This window comes from Leucoraja erinacea, chromosome 8 (genome assembly GCF_028641065.1).
Source record: "Leucoraja erinacea ecotype New England chromosome 8, Leri_hhj_1, whole genome shotgun sequence".
Classification (NCBI taxonomy): Eukaryota; Metazoa; Chordata; class Chondrichthyes; order Rajiformes; family Rajidae; genus Leucoraja; species Leucoraja erinaceus.
In genome coordinates this window covers 53715937-53739693 of record NC_073384.1, presented here as the reverse complement: position 1 = coordinate 53739693, position 23757 = coordinate 53715937, and the positions used below count along the sequence as shown (strand labels likewise).

Genomic DNA, 23757 nt, shown 5'->3' with positions numbered 1-23757 from the left:
ACAGACACACACCGCGATGAACGGGAAGGTTGGCACTGTAATTAAGTTGGCTAAAAGCACAGTGTACGGTAAGTCCTTTAAAAGAGGGGGGGAGGAGAAGGGAAGGAGAAGGAGTGGAGACAACTATTAAGAAGCCAGAGATACATGGCTGTGAAGCTCGGCGGACATTTAACATTACCGGTCGGTTATCCTTGGTTCTGAAAACTACTTCTTACGTTTTTATTTCCCAATGAGCCAATGAAATTCACCAGTCAGCACCAGCTACAACCTATGAGAACCTACGAGAACTTTCAACCTCCTGGCAACCCACTACGACCTCTTGCCGACTCACCTTCGGCACGAGAATTCTCGCGATTCTCCATGGCAGCTTCATTCTAGTCGCTGCTAATTTTTCAACTATAATGAGGCCGCGACCAATTTCCAGAATGCGGGAACTTCTCACGACCATGAAGGCGACTCGCCGGCACCCACCCGCGAACATGTGGCGACCATGTGGCTAATGTCACCTAAGTGGGACAGGCCCATAAGGAATATTATTTCATCCTCATCACTTTTTTTCTATACTTGAGTCAAGGTTATATCTTTTGAATCTTTTCGTTCGTTTAGTTTTTTTTTAGCGTTTATTCTGAGGGGCAAATAGTTTCTCTAATTTCTTGCTCTCAAATTCGCATTCGAGGCTTTCGCATAACGGGCCGGATCGTACTCGATCTAGCTCAGTATTGGCCACCTTTGATGTTCACACATATAAAACTGATCTGGATATTGAGGATCAAGCTCTTCCTTCACATTTGAAAGTCCCCCCACAAAACACTGGAGGCAGCCAAGCAGCAACTGATCTCCGGGGGGGGGGGGGGCAGATTTTACGCTATCCCACCCGAAAACCCTAATTGGCTTTTGACAGCTTGCAACTGTTAAAGGTCTTTGAATTTTTGATAATTAGAGATAATTAAAAATAGGTTCAAAGAGGCAACGAGTTAAAAAAAAAAAAAATGCACCTTAAATAAGGAGAGGAATAGATCAGGTAGATGCCATAGTAGGGGAGTAGGGGAATCGAGGACCAGAGGACATAGGTTTAAGGCGATGAGGGAAAGATTTCACAGGAACCTGAGGGGCAACTTTTTTGCACAATGGATGAATACAACAAATTGGTAGGTAGGTAGTTGACGGAGGTACAATTGCAATTTTTAAGAAGCATTTAGACAGGTACATTGCTAGGACAGGTTTAGAGGGTTATGGGCCAAATGCAGGCAGGTGGGACTCGTTGTAGATGGGGCATTGTGGGCGGTGTGGGCAAGTTGGGCCAAGGGGTCTGTTGCCAAGCTGTCTAATTCTATGAATCTTAAAGTCCTAGAAATTAATTTAAAACACTAAGCTAAGTATAAATTTTTGAGTCGTCCTTAAATACAGGAGAGGTGCCGGAAGACTGGAGGGTGGAAGATGTTGTACCTCTTTTCAAGAAGGGTTGCAGGGAAAATGTTGGGAACTGTAGGCCGGTGAGCTTAACATCTGTAGTTGGTAAGTTACTGGGGAGTATTCTGAGGGACAGGATATATAGGCATTTGGATGGGCAAGGGCTTATTAGGGACAGTCTGCATGGTGTGGTACGTGGGAGGTCATGTCTCACAAATCTGATTGATTCTTTTGAAGACATGACCAAAAAGGTTGATGAAAGCTGAGCTGTAGATGTTGTGTACATGGACTTCAGTAAGGCGTTCGACAAAGTTCCGCATGGTTGGCTGCTCTGGAAGGCAAGATCGCATGGGATCCAAGGAGAGATAGCTGAATGGATAGCAAATGGAAGGAAGCAGAGGGTCATGGTGGAAGGTTGCTTTTCGGACTGGGTGTCTGTGACTAGTGGTGTGCCTCAGGGTTCGGTGCTGGACCCGTTACTGTTTGTCATCTACATTAATGATTTGGATGAGAAGATACAGGGCAAGATTAGCAAGTCTGCTGATGATACAAAAGTTAGTGGTTTTGCAGATAGTGAAGATGGTTGTGAACGATTGTAACAGGATCTGGATCGATTGGCCAGGTAGGCGAAGGAATTTAATTTGGAATTTAATACAGAGAAGTGTGAGGTGTTGCATTTGGGGGACTTCGAACAAGGACAGAAACTACATAGTAAATGGTAGGCCTCTGGGTCGTGTTGTAGAGCAGAGGGATCTAGAAGTGCATGGTTCCTTGAAAGTCGAGTTGCAGGCAGATAAGGTGGTCAAATAGGCTTTTGGCACTTTGGCCTTCATCAGTCAGAGTATTGAGTATAGAAGTTGGGAGGTCATGTTGCAGTTGTATAACACTGGTGAGTGCATTTAGAATGTTGTGTTCAGTTTGGGCATGTTATAGGATATTGTCACGCTTGAAAGGGTTCAGAAAAGATTTATGAGGATGTTGCCAGGACTAGAGGGTATGAGCTATAGCGAGCGTTTGTGTAGGCTGGGTCTCTATTCCAGAGCGCAGGAGGATAAGGGGTGATCTTATAGAGGTGTATAAGATCATGAGAGGAATAGATCGGGTAGATGCACAGAGTCTTTTGCCCAGAGTAGGGGAATCGAGGACCAGAGGACATAGGTTCAAGGTGAAGGGGAAATGATTTAATAGGAATCTGAAGTAACTTTTTCACACAAAGGGTGGTGGGTGTATAGAAACATAGAAAATAGGTAATTCGGCCCTTCGAGCCTGCACCGCCATTCAATATGATCATGGCTGATCATCCAACTCGGTATCCTGTACCTGCCTTCTCTCCATACCCCCTGACCCCTTTAGCCACAAGGGCCACATCTAACTCCCTCTTAAATATAGCCAATGAACTGGCCTCAACTACCTTATGTGGCAAAGAATTCCAGAGATTCACCACTCTCTGTGTGAAAAATGTTTTTCTCATCTCGGTCATAAAAGATTTTCCCCTTATCCTTAAACTGACCCCTTGTTCTGAACTTCCCCAACAATGGGAACAATCTTCCTGCATCTAGCCTGTCCAACCCCTTAAGAATTTTGAAAGTTTCTATATGATCCCCCCTCAATCTTCTAAATTCTAGCAAGTACAAGCCGAGTCTATCCAGTCTTTCTTCATATGAAAGTCCTGATATCCCAGGAAATCAGTCTGGTGAACCTTCTCTGTACTCCCTCTATGGCAAGAATGTATTTCCTCAGATTAGGAGACCAAAACTGTATGCAATACTCCAGGTGTAGTCTCACCAAGACCCTGTACAACTGCAGTAGAACCTCCTTGCTCCTATACTCAGATCCTTTTTCTATGAATGCTAACATACTATTCGCTTTCTTCACTGCCTGCTGCACCTGCATGCCTACCTTCAATGACTGGTGTACCATGACACCCAGGTCTCGTTACATCACGTTGTATGGAACAAGCTGCCAGAAGAGGTAGTTGAGGCTGGGACTATCCCATTGTTTAAGAAATAGTTACACGGGTACATAGATAGGACAGGTTTGGAGGAATATGGACCAAGCGCAGGCAAGTGGGACTAGTGTAGCTGGGACAATATGGGCGAGTTGGACCGAGGAGCCTGTTATCACACTGTATCACTCTATGACTATGAAATTAAAAAAATAAAAACAATTTTCATTCAGGTATAGCAGTGCCAGAAAAAATGAAATGAATCTCTTTCCATACTCCAGCCATGACTGGAGTGAGGTAAAGTAAGTCAGTGTCCCGCTGCGAGTCTCAGTGGTGAGATCCATGGTGGAGCGAGAGGTCAGTTATGCAGGCAGCTGACATATATTTCAATGTACAGGGGTAACAAGCTGCTCTGTGAAGAGAAGATAACCTAAGGTTTTCAATGGAACAACAGACCAGAGGTGACCAGGATATGGGCCAAAGCCAAACTTGCAATCCAAACACCTGTGCCTCTGAGATAAGCCAATGGTTGTTTTTTCAAGTGCCTTCCCAAAGTATTGATGCCAGTCCATTGTTCCCTTGTCCCCTGGAGGCAGAATATATTCTAGATCAGAGAACAATTTCAGCAATGGGAAATATTTATGGGAAAAATAGACTGGAGAGCTCCAGCCTATCACAGTGCCAGCACCGTTATCTTATTCCTTCCAAGAACCTACACATTTTGCAAAGTTGTAAGATATTTATTTCTTCTATTTGTTTTCTTCTCTTCTTCGGCTTCCTGAGCAAAGCTATTTTAGAAATGGAGGGGAACATTTGCAAAAAAATATTTAACCATGTGCATGTGTGTGGACTTGCCCATTTTGCTTAACTGGAACAGACTGTGGGAGAGGAAATGGAAAAATAGAAAAATGACTGAAAGAAAAGCTGGAACCAGAAAAGAATTCTGCACTTCCCTTAAAATTGTTGCTTTAGTCAACAGCTGCATGTACAAATTCTATTTGCCATTCTTGAATAAGAAAATGAACCATGGTTCTTGGACTGCTGCTGTTACAGACACTGTCTGCCTACCAGATGTTTTTTAATTTCCAAAAAGAAATGCAGAATCAGTTGTTAGTTGGATATTTTATTATTAGACATGTACATTAAGTGCACTTCAAGATGTTTCTTCATATTGTCATGTGAAGAAAGAGAGAGAACAGAGAAAAAGCGTGTGTACGGGAGAAAGTGAAAAATACAGAGACAGAGAGAGACACACGCACGCGCACGTGCGCACGTGCACACGCACACGCACACGCACACGCACACACACACACACACATACACAGAAGAAAAAGAGTAAGATTGTAAGTTTTTCTTTCTGGTCAACTGAAGATAGCTCAGGGTGGCAAAACATAAAGAAGGGGAATAAGCGGGGCAGGCGTTGGGAGGTACTGGTAAGATAAATCTTGCTACACCAGCACTTCCAGTGTTTACCGATATATAGCAAATGCCATGCTTGCTGAAATAGAAACCAGGCTTACATTGAAGTCAAATTTTACTTTGATTGAGAGATTTTGTGCATTGAATTAACTCTTTCATTGGTGACTTTTTTTTCATACATTCACTTAACGGGTCCTGAATAGTTATTCCATGTTAAAGTAAAGATTTACACAAACTGCTGAAGATTTATAAGGCACTAGTCAGACTACATTTGGAGTATTGTGAGCAGTTTTGGGACTCATATCTAAGGAAGGATGTGCTGACATTGGAGAGGGTCCAGAGGAGGTTTACGAGAATTACCCCAGGAATGATTGAGTTAACATATGATGAGCGTTTAATGGGTCTGGGCGTGTACTCGCTGGAGTTTAGAAGGATAAGATGCCAGAGCCTCAGAATAAAAAGATGCACCTTTACAAAGGAGGAGGAATTTCTTTAATCAGAGAATGGTAAATCTGTGGAATTCATTGCTACAGAGGCTATGGAGGCTGTCAATGGATATTTTTAAGGTGGAGATTAACAGATTCTTGACTAGTATGGGTGTCAGGGGTTATGGGGAGAAGGCAGGAGAATAGGGTTGAGAGGGAAAGGTAGATCAGCTATGATTGAATGTTTAAGAAGGAACTGCAGATATTGGAAAATCGAAGGTAGACAAAAGTGCTGGAGAAACTCAGCAGGTGCAGCAGCATCTAAGGAGCAAAGTAAAATAGGCAACGTTTGGTTTCGGCCTGAAACGTTGCCTATTTCCTTCGCTGCACCCGCTGAGTTTCTCCAGCACTTTTGCCTATCAGCTATGATTGAATGGTGGAGTAAACTTGATGGGCCGATTGGCCTAATTCTTCTCCTATGACTTATGAACTCTATGAAATCAAAGTGGCCCCAGTTTTTTTCTGAGGAACTTTAACCTAAATTGCTAGCTCTGTTCCTTTTCCCACAGATACTGCTTGACGTGCTGGCTGCGTCCAACACCTTTTAGTTTTATTCACATTTTCAGAATCCGCCATCATTTTGATTTTTCATTCCTGGTACCAATGGTTAAAAAAATGTGCCATGCCATTGATGGCTCACCGAAAACAGTGTAACGTTACCAGTCTTTAGTTTGGTCTTGTATTAGGAAGAAATTCCGAAGACTTTAGGGTTCTTTCAATTGTCAGGAAGTTCATGATTGCATTCAGAGATTTATTTCGAAGTCAATTATTCAGTAGGACCAAGTCCAAAATTACCTTGATGGTGCCCATGTTATGCTGGGGTGCAGCCTAGGGTACTCAGTTGTAACCAAATAAGCTATTATACATTGAACATAGTGGTAAGTGGTTAAAACAGCAGGCTCAACATACTGCCAGAGCAAACTTCCCATGACTTACCTTTACCAAATCAATTCATGTTGCCTTTTTTCCTGACCAAAATGGTGAGATTCTGCATAGATGATGCAAAGCCTAAACATGGGCAGCCCAGAGCAGGTCCTGCCCCCAAAATAGCAGAATAAAACAATAGCAGCTGGTTAAGCTGCTCCCCCAGGGACATTCAGAAACATTTAAAAACAAATTAAAGCATAATTTAATTAAAAATATTTAAAAAGTTAACATTCAAATTTGAATAAGTGTTTGAAACTTTTTGACCAATTAAAAATGAGTACTTTAAAGCACTCATTTTTTTCAATAAAATGTAAATGGAATTATACATTCCTAGATGTCTTGAAGCGCCCCCTCTCCATTGAAATGAATGGCTTCTGTTCTAATCCGTTCTAATCTGGCACAGTTTCTGTGGACCGATATCCTTGTGAAGAAAACCTAATAAGTTTAGGAATCCCAAACTTACTGGGATGTAAAGAATTGCTGTTATTTCAGCCTATTATGTTTTTTTTACAATGCACATCAGTGGGACTCTGGGTGACTTTATGTGACTTGCCAAGTGCAGGAGTCCATGATTATACTCATGAGGCACTAGTTTAATAACATTAGTTTTGTTTAGATATACAGCGTGGAAACAGGCCCTTCGGTCCACTGAGTCCGTGACGACCCGTACACTAGTTCTATCCTACACCCGAGGGACAATTTATAGATGGTAATTAACCTACAAACCTGCACATCTTTGGAATGCGGGAGGAAATTGGTGCACCAGGATGAACCCCACGTGGTCACAGGAAGAATGTACACACTCCGTGCAGACAGCACCTGTAGTCAGGATTGAACCTGGGGCTCTGGCACTGTAAAGCAGTAATTCTACCACTGCGCCACTGTGTCACCCATTAATAACCATAGAAGTCAACTCTTGGGCCCAACATCCATATCAGCCTTCAAATGTTGATGAAGCAAATGACATAGAAATATAGAGATGGACAGTGCAGAAACAGGTCCTTTGGCCCACCATGTCCATGTCAACCTTTGTACTTTTCTGTGTGTGCCATTTTCCTGTGTTTGATCTGTAGCTTGGCAATTGAAGCACTTGCTCAGATGCTTCTTAGATGTTGCAAAAGTCCTTGCCTCTGCCAAATCCTCAGGCAGTGCATTCCAAACTCCAACCACATTCTATATGAAAAAATCCCCCTCAAATCCACTCCAAACCTCTTATCTCTTATCTAACACCTACAGCCTCTTCTTTTAGAAACCACCCGCCAAGAGAAATAGATTTTTAGTATCCTATTTATCCTCCTCAATATTTTATATGCATATATCACATCACCCCTCTGCTGTTGGACAGAAGATACAAATCCTTAAAAGCACATTCCACTAGATTCAAGAACAGCTTCTTCTCCTCTGTTATCAGTCTCTCCGATGGAACTCTCTAATGGACCTCTCGTGTGCTCAGGATGTATTCCTGATCTTCCAACCTACCTTGTTCTTGTCCTTGCACTTTTTTTAACCTGCACTTTCTCTGTATCTGTAACACTACATTCTGCACTCTGTTTCCTTTTTCTTTAAGCACTACCTATTGTACTCATGTTTGGTGTAATTACCTTAATGCCTGTTATGGGTTTGCCTGGATAGCATGCAAAACAACTTTTATTTTGAAGATAAACACAAATTGCTGGAGTAATTCAGCAGGTCAGGCGGCATCTCCAGGGAAAAGGAATTTGGGTCGAGTATGTTCTTTAGGCTGAGTCAGGGGAGGGAAATTAGAGGTATGAAAAAGTTCAGAACAAATCAAAGCTGGCATCAATTACCAAAGAAAGGTGGAGCCCACAGTGGTTCATTGTTGCCTGTGGAAGAGGTTATAACAAAGGGATATATGGATACAAACAATGGAACTAGCAGTCTGACTAGGGTTGGGGAAGGGGGAGAGGGGAGAGAGGGAATGCAAGGGTTACTTGAAATTAGAAAAATCAATATTCATACCACTGAGTTGTAAGCTACCCAAGTGAAATATGAGGTGCTGTTCCTCCAATTTCCGTGTGGTCTTACTCTGACAGTGCAGCAGGCTCAGGATATAAAGGTCAGTATGGGAATGGGAAGGTGAATTAAAATTTTTGGCAACTGGGAGATCGCGCAGGCCAAGGCGGATTGAGCACAGGTGTTCAGCGAAACGATCGCCCCGTCTGCACTTGGTCTCACTGATATATAGGAGTCCACACTGAAAAGAATGGATACAACAGATGGGGTTGGAGGAGGTGCAAGTGAAGCTCTGCCTCACCTGAAAGGACCGTCGGGGTCCCTAAATGGAGTCGAGGGAGGAGGTGCAGGGACAGGTGTTGCATCTCTTGTGTTTGCAGAAGATGCAACACCCGTCCCTCTACATCCTCCCTCGACTCCATTCAGGGTGCCCCACAGTACTTCACTGCCGTCTGTTCCTTTCTTCGATCACGGTGTTTGATATTCAAAGGAAAGACAAGACACATCATTTTTGTTGATGGAAAGTGATCAGATTAAATTCACCAACATTGCATTCTTATTCTCAGATTCTAAAGAATAAGGAGGTGTCATCTCCGAGTCATCGATATATTGACAGTAAAGTGGTACGAACGAGAACTGAAGGAGAATGGCTATCCTTTGATGTTACAGAGACTGTCCATGAATGGTTACGCTATCGAGGTAAAACTTTCTGATTTTTATTTGTACTTAAGTGTTGAGACTGTCTAAAATGACACATTTTGGAATATTTTGGTTTTGTAAAACGCCTGTGGTTATATACATTAAATAGTTCTATTGTTTTGTCTTTTTTAGAGAGAAACCTTGGATTTAAAATAAGTCTACATTGCCCATGTTGCACATTTGTGCCTTCAATTAATTTTATTATACCAAATAAGAGTGAAGAACTGGAAGCCCGATTTGCAGGTAAATAATATAAAGGAAATTCTTATAACGTTTCTGCCTATTAAGGCCTCTGCCATCTATTTATGTTTAAGAAGGTCTGAAGAAGGGTTTTGGCCCGAAACGTTACCTATTTCCTTAGCTCCATAGATGCTGCTGCACCCGCTGAGTTTCTCCAGCATTTTTGTGTACCTGCCATCTATTTATGCTCTGGTTAGCTTTGTTTTTGAATTCAACCTCTTTGCATAAGTCAAGTGTTTAATGGTCCACCATCTTTTGCCTCAGTTTTTTAAAGTAATTTATTTTGCCATTGTACAATCAAAGTCAGTTAAAATTGCAACATCAAATTTAATTTTGAATTGACACATGTGGGAAAATGTCAATGATCTGTACTGGGAGACACTGGCATAATAGATCGGTCAATAGTGCTTGGATTGAAACTGGAAGGCAAATATGTGTGTGTTTTTTTTCACTTTGAATCTAACTCACTATGAAGGATCAAGGGTTGTAACAGAAGATCCAGATCATGAAAACTATCTTTTGGGTACCACGTAAATGAAATGAGCTGCCTCCATGCTGTGAGATGTTCATAAACCTTGTCCTTTATAGGCATTCATTAAAATACTTTGAATTTCTTATAGCAAAAGCAACATGAATGAATAATGGCTTGAAAATATTCCTTATCACATACTGATCAGGCAGATTAAGTCCACAGTCGGAACTCTGTTGATACCAAAATAATCTTGACATTTACATACATTTTAAAAACAGATCAGTCGGGCAGCTTAGAATTTTTCTAAAGTTCTGCAAATATTGGTTTTGTAACTGTTTTAGCTTGAGGACATCCATTCTCCAATGTCAGAGGCTACAACTAAGAATTGGATAATTACTCTAAAAATTGTTTTGATTTTGTGACAATGAGATCAAAGCTTTCTGGCAATGGGAATATTTTTTCTGATTGGTTAATTTATTGCTATTCTAACAAAGTTTGTTTCTTTGATAAAATGTAATTGTTCAACTCTTCGTGGCATAAATATTTCAATATCGCCAAACTAATGCATCAACTATGCCACTTAACAGTAATGAGAAAGTAGGTAACAAAAGTGGCAAGTTGCCAAAGCAATATATGTACAAGTGCTTTGATATTCTTATATTTAAGAGGATCAAATGCCATAATTTAATACACTAAAAAAATACTTGTTTGATGCCCCAAACTATGGCTAAAACAATGCTTAGAAGTTAATGTTTGTTCTTTCTTAAATCTCCATTTTATTGACCAAACCTCTCACTATCATTACAAAGGCCACCATTGGAATTCAAGACTTTGAACAGCTGCAACTGCATTCAGTACACCACCTCAGTGAAGTACATTACAGTTGTTGGAAAAATGGATCTTGCTACTGGAAACAGTAAGCATTCCAGAGATTCCTGAAGTTAACAGACCTTGGTTAGGTCATATTGATGGAATTTCACAGTAATGTTACATTGAATCTAAGTTCTAACAATTAAGCACAGTATTTTAGCTACCACTTTGGTACCTAATTCCAATGAAAAATCCAAGCACTCTGTCCGGTGGTATTTCGGTGCCATTCATTAGTTTGATTAATTTGTGAAGTGAGATCTAAGGCAGGGAGAATATTGAGGCAGCCTCAAAGGAGAGCTGCAAAATCTAATGATGAATTAGCTGGTTTCCCAGTGTTTTGGATGTTGTTATGGCACTCCCTTTGAGAGTTATGAGTATTGTTTTGTATTACCTCATCAATGCTGCATTTTACCTATTTAAGGCCTTCCTAAATTTGGGGGAATGGGTTTTGTTAAAAGAGGCGCTCAAGAACAATGGGGGCTTGCTTTCTTGACTGACCTGTGTCCAAGAGCGTGGTATTTTGTGTCATGGCTGGTGTAAGTGCATTCCTTCAACAACAGGGCGGCACAGTGGTGCAGCAGTAGAGTTGCTGCTCACAGTGCCAAAGACCCAGGTTCATTCCTGACTACAGGTGCTGCCTGTACAGAGTTCAAACATTCTCCTCGTGACCGTGTGGGTTTTCCCCGGGTGCTCCAGTTTCCTCCCACACTCCAAAGAAATATAGGTTTGTTGGTTTAATTGGCTTCGGTAAAGATTGTAAATTGTCCCTAATGTGTACGATAGTGCTAGTGTATGGGGTTCGCTGATTTGTGCGGACTTGATGGGCCGAAGGGCCTGTTTCTGCGCTGTATCTCTAAACTACACTAAACTAAACTATACATACCGAATATTAATAAATGCTATGCAGAAAATTGCCCGCTGTTGGCTTTGGGGATTTTTGTTCGTAAATAGCTGCTAAAAGGACTTAGTTTTCTAGACCTGAAAATTAAATTGGTGCTATGATGAAAGGTAGGCACCCTATCTGTTATCCATCTCTTTACTTGTTATGTGGTACCTCAGAATCACTAATTTGCGAGGTTCAGGTTCATTGTCAAGGGGTGCTGATGCAATTTATTTGGAAGCAGCCAAAGATTACACAGGAGCTCGAGCTAACTTTCCAACTCATTGTTATGTCCATGTTGAGGCTGAGAATCAAATGTTAAATAACAGCAGAATAAATATAAGCAAAAGACCATATAGCCCCTTGAATAGATTCCCCATTTCAATATGATCATGAATTGATCCTATGCACCGTCAGAATAACATAAGAAATGTATCTTTTGGACCGTGATGTTTATTATTTGGTTACAATACAAAACAAAGTCATTAATTACCGTATTCTGTGTGTGGAAAATCTACAGTTCCCAAACGAGGATGATTCTGGTCATTGTAGAAGTGGTCTGAGGTAAACGCTGATCTTAAAAGGATATTTCAAAACACTGAAACTCGAAGCACAGAGTGGTATGAAACATACAGATCAATACGCTGGTTGAATTAATCCCTGGGTTGCTAACATCGGTCTCTGTAAGTTTAGTTCAGAAATACAGCATGGAATCAGGCCCTTTGGCCCACCGAGTCCACGCCGACCATCGATCACCCATACACTGGTTCCATGTTATCCCCATCATACACACTAGCACCAATTTACAGAAGCCACTAAACCTGCACGTCTTTGGAATGTGGGAAGGAAGTGGAGCACCTGGAGAAAACCCACACAGTCACACGGGGAACGTTAAAAACTCTGCACAGACAGCACCCGTACTCAGGATCAAACCCAGGTCTCTGGCGCTGTGAAGTAGCAGCTCTGTCGCTGTGCCACCCTCTAGTCTAGCTCAGAAGAAAGGGTGGGTTGATGGGGAACATCTTCTATAACACAAAGCCATCTCTTTCGGAGATGTGACAGCCAGTATTGTTTATTTTATGATTGATAAAAGCTTTTGCACAGATTAAAGTACACCTTGCCTCCCTATTGATCTGACCAGGCAGACTTGAGATCTCACATTCCCTTTTTTGGTGCTCCTCTTATTTACAACAGGGCACTTATCTTAATTGCTGTGTTTTTAAAGTAGGCACGTACAGCCATGGAATCCTCTTGACTTGACAAGACAATACTATCAGGCTGCACTATATATGCACAGAGACAGGACTAGTCGAGCATTTACAGTATCTCTAGAGCCTTTCATCTCTCTCCATCTTCTAAACTGAAGCTAATCAGAACATACTCAATGTCAAAGGCAAACTCAATATCTGTACAAAAGATAGACACAAAAAACTGGAGTAACTCGGCTGGGCAGGCAGCATCTCTGGAGAGAAGGACTGGGAGACGTTTTGGGTCGAGACCTTTCTTTGTGTCTATCTTCAGTTTAAACCAGCATCTGCAGTTCCTTCCTACTCAATATCTGTACAGTACAGGTAATAAAATACTGATGTCTGTAACACCTGATTCAAGGCACAGGTGAAATATTTTGAAGTATATGGATATTTGGAAGGAATTTTCTCACAACAAAAAAAATATATATGCTGAAGTTAACAACATGTATCGCGACCTAACTCGAGCTGTTGTCTTAAAGGAATTTCCGACAACTATCCACGAGATTTTTCCCGGCGTTGACAAGGGGAAGCTTAAAAGTAAACACTATAATGGGAAAGCAGCACATCTCCTGCTCATGCTGTTACCGGCCTACAGACTTGAGTCTCAGCATTCCAGCCGGAGGAAGAAGCGTGCGCTGGATGCCGCGTTTTGCTTTAGGTAATGTGGACGTGCATTGCTGCGATCTGAGTCGGTGTTTGAGAACGGTTTTATTGTCACGTGTACCAAGGTACAGTGAAAAGCTTCTGTTGCACGCTAACCCATCAGCGTCAATACAATACACGATTACAATCCAGCCATCCACAGTGTACAGATACGTGACAATGGGAATAACGTGAATAATGTTTAGTGCAAGATAAAGCCCGAGGGTCTCCAATGAGGTAGATAGCATCTCAGGACTGCCTGATGACAGCTGGGAAGAAACTGTCGCTGGATCTGGAGGTGTGCGTTTTCACACTTCTGTACCTTTTGCCTGATGGGCGAGGGGACAAGAGGGAGTGGCCGGGGTGCATGTATCATGTTTATTTGCAAGCACAAATATGTTTTGTGGTTGGAACCATTATATATGTAAAACACTGAGACAACATTGTCCTTTCAGTCAACTTGGTTGCTAAAATGTTTAAGCCTGAATCCTACCATCTTTCCAAAGATGTGTGTGTGTATTTGGATTTGTGAATACGATCCAAAGATGGGAGAATTTAAAGTTATCCACTGCAACAAAGTACGAACTCTCTTCTCTAGACACTGATCTCATGCCCCTACCATTCACACCTCCCCGCCTCCACAACTCACCTGCTTCCACCTCAGCCACTGATCCAAACCCACAAGTCTGAAGAAGGGTCTTGACCCAACCCACAACATCACTCATTCCTTCTCTCCAGAGATGCTGCCTGGCCCGCTGAGTTACTCCAGCTTTGTGTGTCCATCTTCAGTTTAAACCCAGCCTCTGCAGTTCTTCCCTTCACACCCTTCCCCTTTCCCTTCTCTGGTGTTCTGCTTGATCTCAAACCCACATTCTCTTTCACACAACTAATAATAATAATAATAATAATAATAATAATCTTATTTATATAGCACATTTTTAGTCAACTTGCATTGACCCCAAAGTGCTTCACATAATTACATTACATTTACACACAGGCAAAGGTGGGTGAAGTGTCTTGCCCCAAGGACACAACGACAGTATGCACTCCAAGCGGGATTCGAACCGGCTACCTTCCGGTTGCCAGCCGAACACTTAGCCCATTGTGCCATCTGTCTAAGAGAACTAAGGGAGAAATGGGTGCCCATCCAGGTGGGGCACAACGAGAAAATGGAGGGGGGGAGATGTGTGTGTTGTTTGCAGGTTAGTTACCTGAAATTGAAGAATTCAATGTTCATACCATGCATTGCAAGCTACCCACGTGGAATATGAAGTACCGTTCATCCAGTTTGCATGTAGCCTCACGCTGAAAGTAGAGGAGGCCCAGGACAGAAAGGTTGTTATGGGAATGGGAAGTGGGGTTAAAAATGGCTAGCAAACAGGAGATTCAGCAGGCCTAGGCAGACAGAGAGCAAGTGTTCGGTGAAATGTAGCACAAGTATTATTTGAGATCGCAGAAAGCTGGGGAAAGAGGATGTGAGTGCCCTCCTACATGAACCACAGAGATTACGATGTAGATAAAGCTGCACAGCGGCAATTGCTGCTTTACAGCGCTAGAGACCTCAGGTTTAGTTCTGATCTTGGGTGCTGTCTGTACGGAGTTTGTACGTTCTCCCTGTGACTGTGGGTTTTCTCCGGGTGCACCAGTTTCCTCCCACACAGATGTGCAGGTTTGTAGGTTAGTTGGCTTCGGTAAAATGATACATTCATTCAGAGTTTGTGGAAGCTGTGAACAGCTTATAGTTGATCACTTTGCAGCAAAGCATTTAACATTCCCATAACCCACTCCCATCTTTTCTAATGTGTTTACTCCTGGTGTGTTTATCCCTGATCATAGCTTCTAATCTCCAATTAAAAATAATATTCCTTGTATCTAAACCTTTATTATCTTGATACTTTTACCACTGTGCCCACTTCAATCGAATCTGTCTGCAATCTTCTCCATTCCAGAGCATTCACACTAACCAGATTTGTTGCTGACCTTTCTGCAGTTTATGCTGCTTATTCAAAGCCTCAAATCTGGTGAAAACTCCACTGTTATCATGGCCTCGATGTTAATCCTCCCGTAATGAACAGGTGGCCAGAGGATTTAAGGCTTGAAAAAGGAGGATCGTGTTGGTTTCTGTTTTTAAGGTGGCAGATTTTGAGCTGTGTGAACATACTGTTTGAACAAGGTTGCCCCACTTCACCTCCTCCCATTGGGTTTTCAGTCAATCAATTCGGACAGCATGTGCTGAGTATGGTGGTGATAACCAGTTTCTATTATTAGTACCATTGTGACCCTAGACTAGAGAGGATTTGTCATGCTACCCCAGAACTTTTACCCCAACCCTTAAATAGTGTGTTTGTAAAAAAGACTACAAGTCTGCACAGACTGTTGTAAACCATGTTTTTGGTGCTGTTTAGATTCCCTTCAATATATGTTCGAAATTGCATCAGCCCATTTTTCATATAACATATTTCTACACTCTCACTTCTACATCTACAAGGGGTTGTTGACCAGGAGTGAGGTGGGGGGTGCATGGAGTGGGGATTGGTGATCGAGGAGTATAGTTGATGGTTAGTGGTGGCTTTGGGGGTCAAGGAATGGGTTAATTGTTGGTGGGGCGGGGGTTAGTAACGAAAGTGCTGGGAGTTGGTGTCCGGGGTAGGATAATGGATGGGGTCAGCCATCGGGGTAGAGTCAGTGGTCTAAGATGCGACTGGCAGTCAGGCAGAGGAGTGACCCTCACACCGAGTCCACACTGACTAATGTTCACCGGTACACTAGTTCTATGTTATAAGATTATAGGTGATAGGAGAATTAGGCCATCGGCCCATCAAGTCTACTCCGCCATTCAATCATGGCTGATCTATATCTCCCTCCTAACCCATTCTCCTGCCTTCTCTCCATAACCCCTGACACCTGGACTCATCAAGAATTTATCTATCTCTGCCTTAAATATATCCATTGAGATATCCAATTATCCATGGATGTGGAGGCTGTCAGCTTCGATTCAGTATCAGACTGGATATGAGGTCAGGTAAAGTTTACAAGCATGGGGAGTTGAAGTTCTGCAACCGGCATACTGTGGGGTCGTGAAGGAGTGCCAGGAGAGTGAATTACTGCAAGGAGGTTTGCTTGTGTCAGGCTCCTGGTGCCTGCATGGTACCTCCTCGGGGAGGTTCCCTTTACGTGGCTTTGAAGCTTGTTCGCAGGTGCTGTGAATGCGTGTTTCTGCACTCATGACCTGCAATTAGATTGGGCGTACATCAGTTCATGAAGGTTCAGCAAAAATCACATACACATGTATATTCCTGATTTTTAAGTACGCTTTATTTTTCAGACCAATTGTATTGTGTAGCACAAGAAAGCACGATGTTATGTGATGCAATTTCCAGGCGGTTATATCAACAGTTTAGTCTGTGTATGATCCTTCTACGGGTGTACTAACAGACACAAAGTGTTAAATTTTACACTAGATTTGGCAAACATAAGAACTACTGATTGAATGTTTGGAAATCATCTTACTGAATGTGGTAGCTGTTTCAAGGACAGGAGCCAAGTTGCACCCAGCAATGTCACGATAAAGTAATCAAAATGGGTCCTAACTATCACACCTTGTACCAGAATGGTACCATCTCCTTTCATTTGTACTCTATTTCTCTATTAATATGAAACAAATTTGTTTACCCCTTTTTAACTGTAGATAGTTTTATAACAATTCCCGCTGCTGATGACATTAGAATCTATGAAGAAATAGGCCAAAAAATATTTATTATACATTTTTTTTGGGATGTACAGTCTAATTATCTGGGAACACCTTTCCGAAGTGGCTTAACATGGAATGCAGTGTTATCAGTGCCCAGCAGACTGAGATGGGCACAGGTGGCACCCTTCTTGATCACACCCACATCTCAAGTAAATAATATATCCTGTTTTAACCTTCCTCTTACATGCCAGATATTCTAGGATTTGCTAGGAAAATAAAATAGAAATTGCAACAAGAAAAGGAGCAGAAATTCACATATTTCGGGCATTAAAATGAGGATTTTTGTTCATTGAACAGAAATTTACAGGACAATTGCTGTTTACGCCCACTGTACATTGACTTCCGAAGAGACCTAGGGTGGAAGTGGATTCATGAACCTAAGGGCTACGATGCCAACTTCTGTGCAGGGGCCTGTCCTTACTTGTGGAGCTCAGATACTCAACACAGTCAGGTAAGTACTATCTGTGGCTGCACGATCATATTAACACCATTATGTTGAACAGTTTGAATGTTCCGATTTTTTTTACTATACTTTTAACTGCACGTGCCATTTAACTTGCTCTATTTATTGTGCTGGGAAACAGTAACATGGTGTTGCTTCTTACGGGAAAGAGGAATGGTTGGACAATTGCCCCAATGCAAGTATGCAGAGACATAGAACTATACAGCATGGAAACAGGCCCTACAAATCAACTTGTCTATGCCAACCAAATTGCTTAACCCAGCTAGTCACACTTACCTGCACTTGAGCCATATTCCTCCAAAGATAAGACACAAAAAGCTAAAGTTAGTCAGCGGGACAGGCAGCATCTCTGGAGTGAGGGAATGGATGACGTTTCGGGTCAAGACTCTTCATCAGAAGGGTCTTCTTCGACCCAAAACGTCACCCATTCCTTCTAACTTACTCCAGCATTTTGTGTCTATGGTTTAAACCAGCATCTGCAGTTCCTTCCTGCACCTTATTCATCCAACCTTTCCTGTCCATGCATCTGATTTTGAATCTGAGTATAGGAGCAAAGAGGTTCTTCTGCAGTTGAACAAGGCCCTGATGAGACCACACTGGAGTATTGTGTGCAGTTTTGGTCTCCTACTTTGAGGAAGTACATTCTTGCTATTGAGGGAGTGCAACATAGGTTAATTCCCGGGATGGCAGAATTGTAATATGATGAAAGAATGGAACGACTGGGCTTGTATCCACTGGAATTTAGAAGAATGAGGGGATTTTATCGAAACATAAAATTATTAAGGGATTGGACAAGCTAGATGCAGGAAACATGTTCCCGATGTTGGAGGAGTCCAGAACCAAGGGCCACAGTTTAAGAATATGGGGTAGGCCATTTAGAACTGAGATGAGGAAAAAACTTTTCACCCAGAGTGTTGTGAATTTGTGGAATTATCTGCCTCAGAAGGCAGTGGAGGCCGACTCACTGGATGCATTCAAACGAGAGTTAGATAGAGTTCTTAGGGCTGGTGGAATCAAGGGATATGGGGAGAAGGCAGGAATGGGGCACTGATTGTGGATGATCAGCCATGATCACATTGAATGGCTAGAAGGGCCGAATGGCCTACTCCTGTACCTATTTTCTATGTATCTATGTAAAATGCTGGAATAACTCGACGGAACAGCAGCATCTCTGGAGAGAAGGAATGGGTGACGTTTCGGGTCAAGACCCATTTTCATACTGATGTCAGGGATGAGTGGGACAGAGATAGAATGCAGTCGGAGTCAGTAAGACTGGTGGGAGAACTGGGAAGGGGAGGGGATGGAGAGAGAGGGAAAGCAAGGGCTATTTGAAGTTAGGGAAGTCAATGTTCATACCGCTGGGGTGTCAGCTACCCAAACAAAATATGAGGTGCTGTTCCTCCAATTTGCACTGGGCCTCACTGACAATGGAGGAGGCCCAGGGCAGGAAGGTCAGATTGGGAATGGGAGGGGAATGGCGTGAATTGGCAGCTTTATCCTGCGTTACTTAATCCAAGGGCGAGCGAACGTGCGGACAGACGGGCGAAAGCAACGATCATAGAGTAGAATAGATGACATTTCGGGTCGAGACCCTTCTTCAGACTGAGTCAGGGGAAAGAGGAACAAGAGATATAGACGGTACTAAGGACAAATGAATGGAAGATATGTCTATATCTCCCGTTTCCCTTTCCCTTGACTGTCAATCTGAAGAAGGGTCTCGACCCAAAATGGCATCTATTCCACTCTATGATCATTGCTTTCGTCTGTCAGAGAGAGAGAGAGAGAGAGAGAGAGATGTAAGAAAGCAGCTATGACATATAATACACAATAAACTATATTATAAATACACAATAAACAAGTTATGCATTCTTGTACTCTTACATGGGTATGACCGCACACAAACCCCCCTTCCTTCCTTCCCAACCTCAGCCTCACGGACCTGAGAGTACTCCTAGTTCCTAAAACCCATTTGCGTTACTGGTCCCCGTCTAATACCATCAAACTTGGTCTTGCCCCAATTTAGGACTTCAACGTTTGGATCAATCGTATCCTTTCCTACTTCTATTATAAAACTAACAGAATTATGGCCACTGGTCCCAAAGTGCTCCCCCATTAACACTTCAGTCACCTCCCCTCCCAAGAGGAGATTAAGATTTGTCCCTGCTGTAGTTAGGTCATCCAGATATCAATAAAGCATTTTTTTTCCTGAACATAACTTAACAAATGTTACCCCATCCAAGCTCAGAGAACTGTGACAGTTCCAGTTAATATTAGGAAAGTTAAAATGCCACACTATTATAACCATATTATTCTTGCAGCTATCTGTGAAATTCCTACGCATTTGCTCCCTGAACTTTCAATTACCACTCAGAGCCTATTGTACAATCCCATCAAAGTGAGCAACCCATTCTTATTTCTCAATTCCACCCATTTAGCCTCACTAGACAATCCCCTGGGAATATCTTCTCCATGTGCCGCTGTGTTGTTCTGCTTAATCAAAGAAAAAACAAATCCCCTTCTTCCCTTGCCTCCACTTCCATTCCTCCTGTAGCATTTGTACCCCAGCACATTGAACTGACTATCCCTCCTTCAGCTACAATTTGGTAATAGCTAAAATATCCTAGTTCCATGTTGCTATCGATGCACTGAGTTCACCTGCCTTACCTGCCAGGCCTTTTGTAGTAAAATCAGATTAAACCATCAGACTTCCTTTGTTCCCTGCCATGCTTCTCTTATCTTGTCAACTTAAATTGCTCTCTTTCAGTTCCGTCTTTGCCCTAGCCTTCACATCTGTCTCACCACTGCTTTATGTCCCAGCCTCCTGCCAAACTAGTATAAACCCTCGCGAGTAGTAGAAGCAAATCTCCCTGCCACAATATTGGTCCCCCTCCAGTCCAGGTGCAACCTATCCCTCTTGTACAGGTCACCTCTGTAGTGCAGTCTAAACTAGGGGGCATAGGTTTAAGGTGCGAAGGGACATCTTTTTCACACAGTGAGGGCTTGTGAGGGAAAGAGCTGGCAGAAAAAGTGGGGGTGGCAGATAAAATTACAACATTTACAAGATACTTGGACAGCTACATGGGAGGATTTGGAGGGATATTGGTCAGGTAAGTTGGACTAGTTCAGTTGGACAACTTGGTGGGCATGGATGAGTTGGTCTGAAGGGCCTGTTTACGTGCTGTATGGCTTTGTGAGCACATTGAAGTGCTGAATAATAGAGCATTTGAGTGCAGTCAGCACATTATACAAAGCTTGTTTAATGAAATTTGAGTTGTAAAAAAAACGTAACAGGAGATGTATCAGGGCCTTTATTAATCCCTAGGAGACAGTCAAAATATTTACAGATGCCAAAGGTGGCAAACTGTTATAATGGCAACACTTCACACATTGCAATGGAATTATATTAAGTACTTTCACTGCCATCTGGACCCACTAATTGGGTTGAATGTTCTTTAAAAATCAAATCACTTTTTCACTGTAAAAATGTTTCTGTGATGTTGCTTTGTGAAATTGAAAAGCACAAAACAATACACTTTTGCCTATTGAAATGAGCAATGCTCATGCAACAGCACCTTTCTCCCAGTATGGTGGTGTTTGTTTAAGACATTTCTCGTGACCATTTACTCTTTCAGTCCTATATACTGTAAACTTCCTACCAGAATGACCACAGGCCATATGACTTTTTTTCTGAAAGATTACTTGGCAGACTAAATGATGTTTTCTTTATTTCAGATACTTGGCCTGTACAACAATATCAACCCCGAAGGCTCCCCTTCCCCTTGCTGCGTTTCTCAAGACCTGGAGCCCCTCACCATCCTCTACTACATTGGCAAAAATCCCAAAATTGAACACCTCTCGAATATGATTGTTAAGTCTTGCAAATGCAGCTAAGAACGATTACATCCCTTGAAAATCCCAGGCTCATCAGTGTTAAACAAAAGAACAATACACGGTACTAGTTTGAACTATTTGGAAACTTTTTTTTCGTTTAACTACCAACAGAAACAAATGGAATAAAAAATGTACATTGAAGGCTTTATTTCTATCCTTCATCTACTATTTTAGTGTGATAGATGAGACACAGAACCTTTAATTTTTAAAAAATAAAACACTGGAAGAATTGTAAGTGTTAATATGTGAAATAAAATGAGTCCCACTTAGTGGAAATGTTGTACAGGTCCCGTGCCTTACTTGATCTCTTGTGTATTGTTATGCAGTTGGCATCCTATATACCCCTTTCTTTGGGCACGTATAATCAAATGTATTGCTGGTAAGTTCATTAAGGGGATGTGTTATTGGGTCAATGTGGCTGGAAAGGATAAGAAAATTTGAAATCAATGTAAATGGTCAAATATCATATTGGCTTGGAATGCTGGCAGTAAGTGTTTGGGCCTAAACATGAGAGTAGATGGGAGAAAGTAGGAAGGCCAGGTGGAACACTTAAAATCAAAATTTTGAGATTCTTATCGGAGAAATGTCTTCATGGTGAAGAATTTCTGGCTAGAAAAAGATTTGAATAATTTGGTGAGAAGGCTAACAGTTGGGGTTAATTTTTCAAAACAGAAGTTCAGACAATGCTTTTTCTCTCTCTTTCTCAGTAGTTTCAACCACATATTAACCTCAAAAATGTAGTGGTACAGAGTCTTACTCAATAAGTGCTGTTGGGGTATTTAGTTGCAGCAATCAGATGTGGTTGATGGAGAACGCTCCAAATTTCCCAACTATTAAAGTCAATGGCTAGTAGATCCAGGTGGCAGATATTTTTCTCATTAAATAATTGTACATCTATTTTTATATACTACTTTGCCAATATGATTCCAAAGTTCGCCAGTTCTGGCGAATCTGACCTTGTGTTTACAAATCTTTGTGCAAAATTGTGATGCCCCTTTTGCAGTGCAGGTCAGAAGTGCAGAGGTCAGCATTCACAGTTTGTGAGACTTGTAATATTGTGGGCCTCTATTTTTAATATCTGAAATACTGGCTAAGTATTAACTCAGGTTCAGTGATCTTTTTGCCATCTCTTCAATAATCTGGGCTCCTGTTGAGCAAGACCACACAACAGGAGCAGATTCCTCCAAATCCAGGGCAAATGTATTTGCAAAAACAAATGCAGAGCACAGATATATGTGGATTGTTTTCATTGAGTTTTCAGTTTCTTGGGTTCTGTATTTAAACTTCATCATTAAAAGCAGTTCATGAAATGCACTTGCTCCCGCATACCGAACTGAAGGTGTGCAAAATAACACTCGTTTTCTCCTTTCTCCAAATTGTTCATCGACCTATATACAAAATTTCAACTCTGATTCTTCGTTAATTTCTGTTTTCAAATCTGTCAGTGTGATGCTTTATTGTTGCCAGTTTAATTATGAGTGAACAATTAGCAAACACAAAACTGAAATGTGTACAGTATTGTTAAAAAATAAAGAAAATAGAACAACCATATGAAAGTGATGCTTCTGTTTACACCGAGGTTAAAACATTTTATCTATAAGGGCAGCCGAGCAGGCTTCTCTGAGCAGGCACCCATTCTGTTTCAGGCTGGAAACAGGTTAATAGTAATGATACCAGGATTGTGCCTTTTTAATCATGTTACACTAGGGATGCTGTAAGATGCTGCAACATGGAATAAGAGCATGTGAATGAATCTGTGTCTGCAGTTCTTCAAGTGGTGTGATTCATTTTAAGCGGAGACCAACTATTTTTTCCACAGAACAAAAATCATTAGGGTTCATTAATCCATTAAAACCCCATGTCTTATCATCATTAATAGAGTTCCTTCATGTGCTTTATGAACACTGGGATGCATCCATTTTCCCCAAGAGCTTCATTTCTTTCTTTTGTTGTACGACCTCAGAAGTTTAAGTAATAGTGCTGGATTCTTTTGTAGTGCTCTGCTGGTAGAAGAAGCATGTGTGGTCGGAGCTGTAGCTGAAAGTTGGAGAAGCACAGATCTCTCCTCCCCATCCCATAGGAATATTGCTTCCTGAGCAGGAGATCCATGTTTTAATCCTGCTCCACAAAGTCCACAGGATTTCTGAATTTGTTGCCTTTGTATCTGCGGCCACCTGGTATTGTCTCCTCAGCAGGATGCTACTTAAATCTTAGTCAAGAAACAGCATTATAACCAGCAACATGATTATGAGATGACTAACTTGAAATAAAGGCTCTGAATGGCTGGTGCAGACAAAGTCATGTGTTCAGTAGTCATTGTTTTAGGAAAAAAGGCAAGGAAATTGATCAAAATTTCAAGACAAATCAATGCAGGCAAGATTGACTTCCTTCTTCATAGTATGATAGCTGTCCAGAGAGCTATCTACTCTCTTCACAGCT

At 41.8% G+C, this 23757-nt stretch overlaps 1 protein-coding gene across 1 annotated transcript in view; it reads left to right on the top strand.

Annotated features, from left to right (window-relative positions):
* The window catches only part of tgfb2 (transforming growth factor, beta 2), an 80400-nt gene extending 57533 nt beyond the window's left edge, over window positions 1-22867 (top strand). The window contains 6 exon segments of the mRNA XM_055639725.1: window positions 8727-8859; window positions 8992-9102; window positions 13051-13073; window positions 13075-13229; window positions 17262-17415; window positions 21160-22867. Of these exon segments, the coding sequence (XP_055495700.1) occupies window positions 8727-8859; window positions 8992-9102; window positions 13051-13073; window positions 13075-13229; window positions 17262-17415; window positions 21160-21318 (735 nt within the window). The 3' untranslated portion in view covers window positions 21319-22867.
* Window positions 22868-23757: the final 890 nt, after the last annotated feature.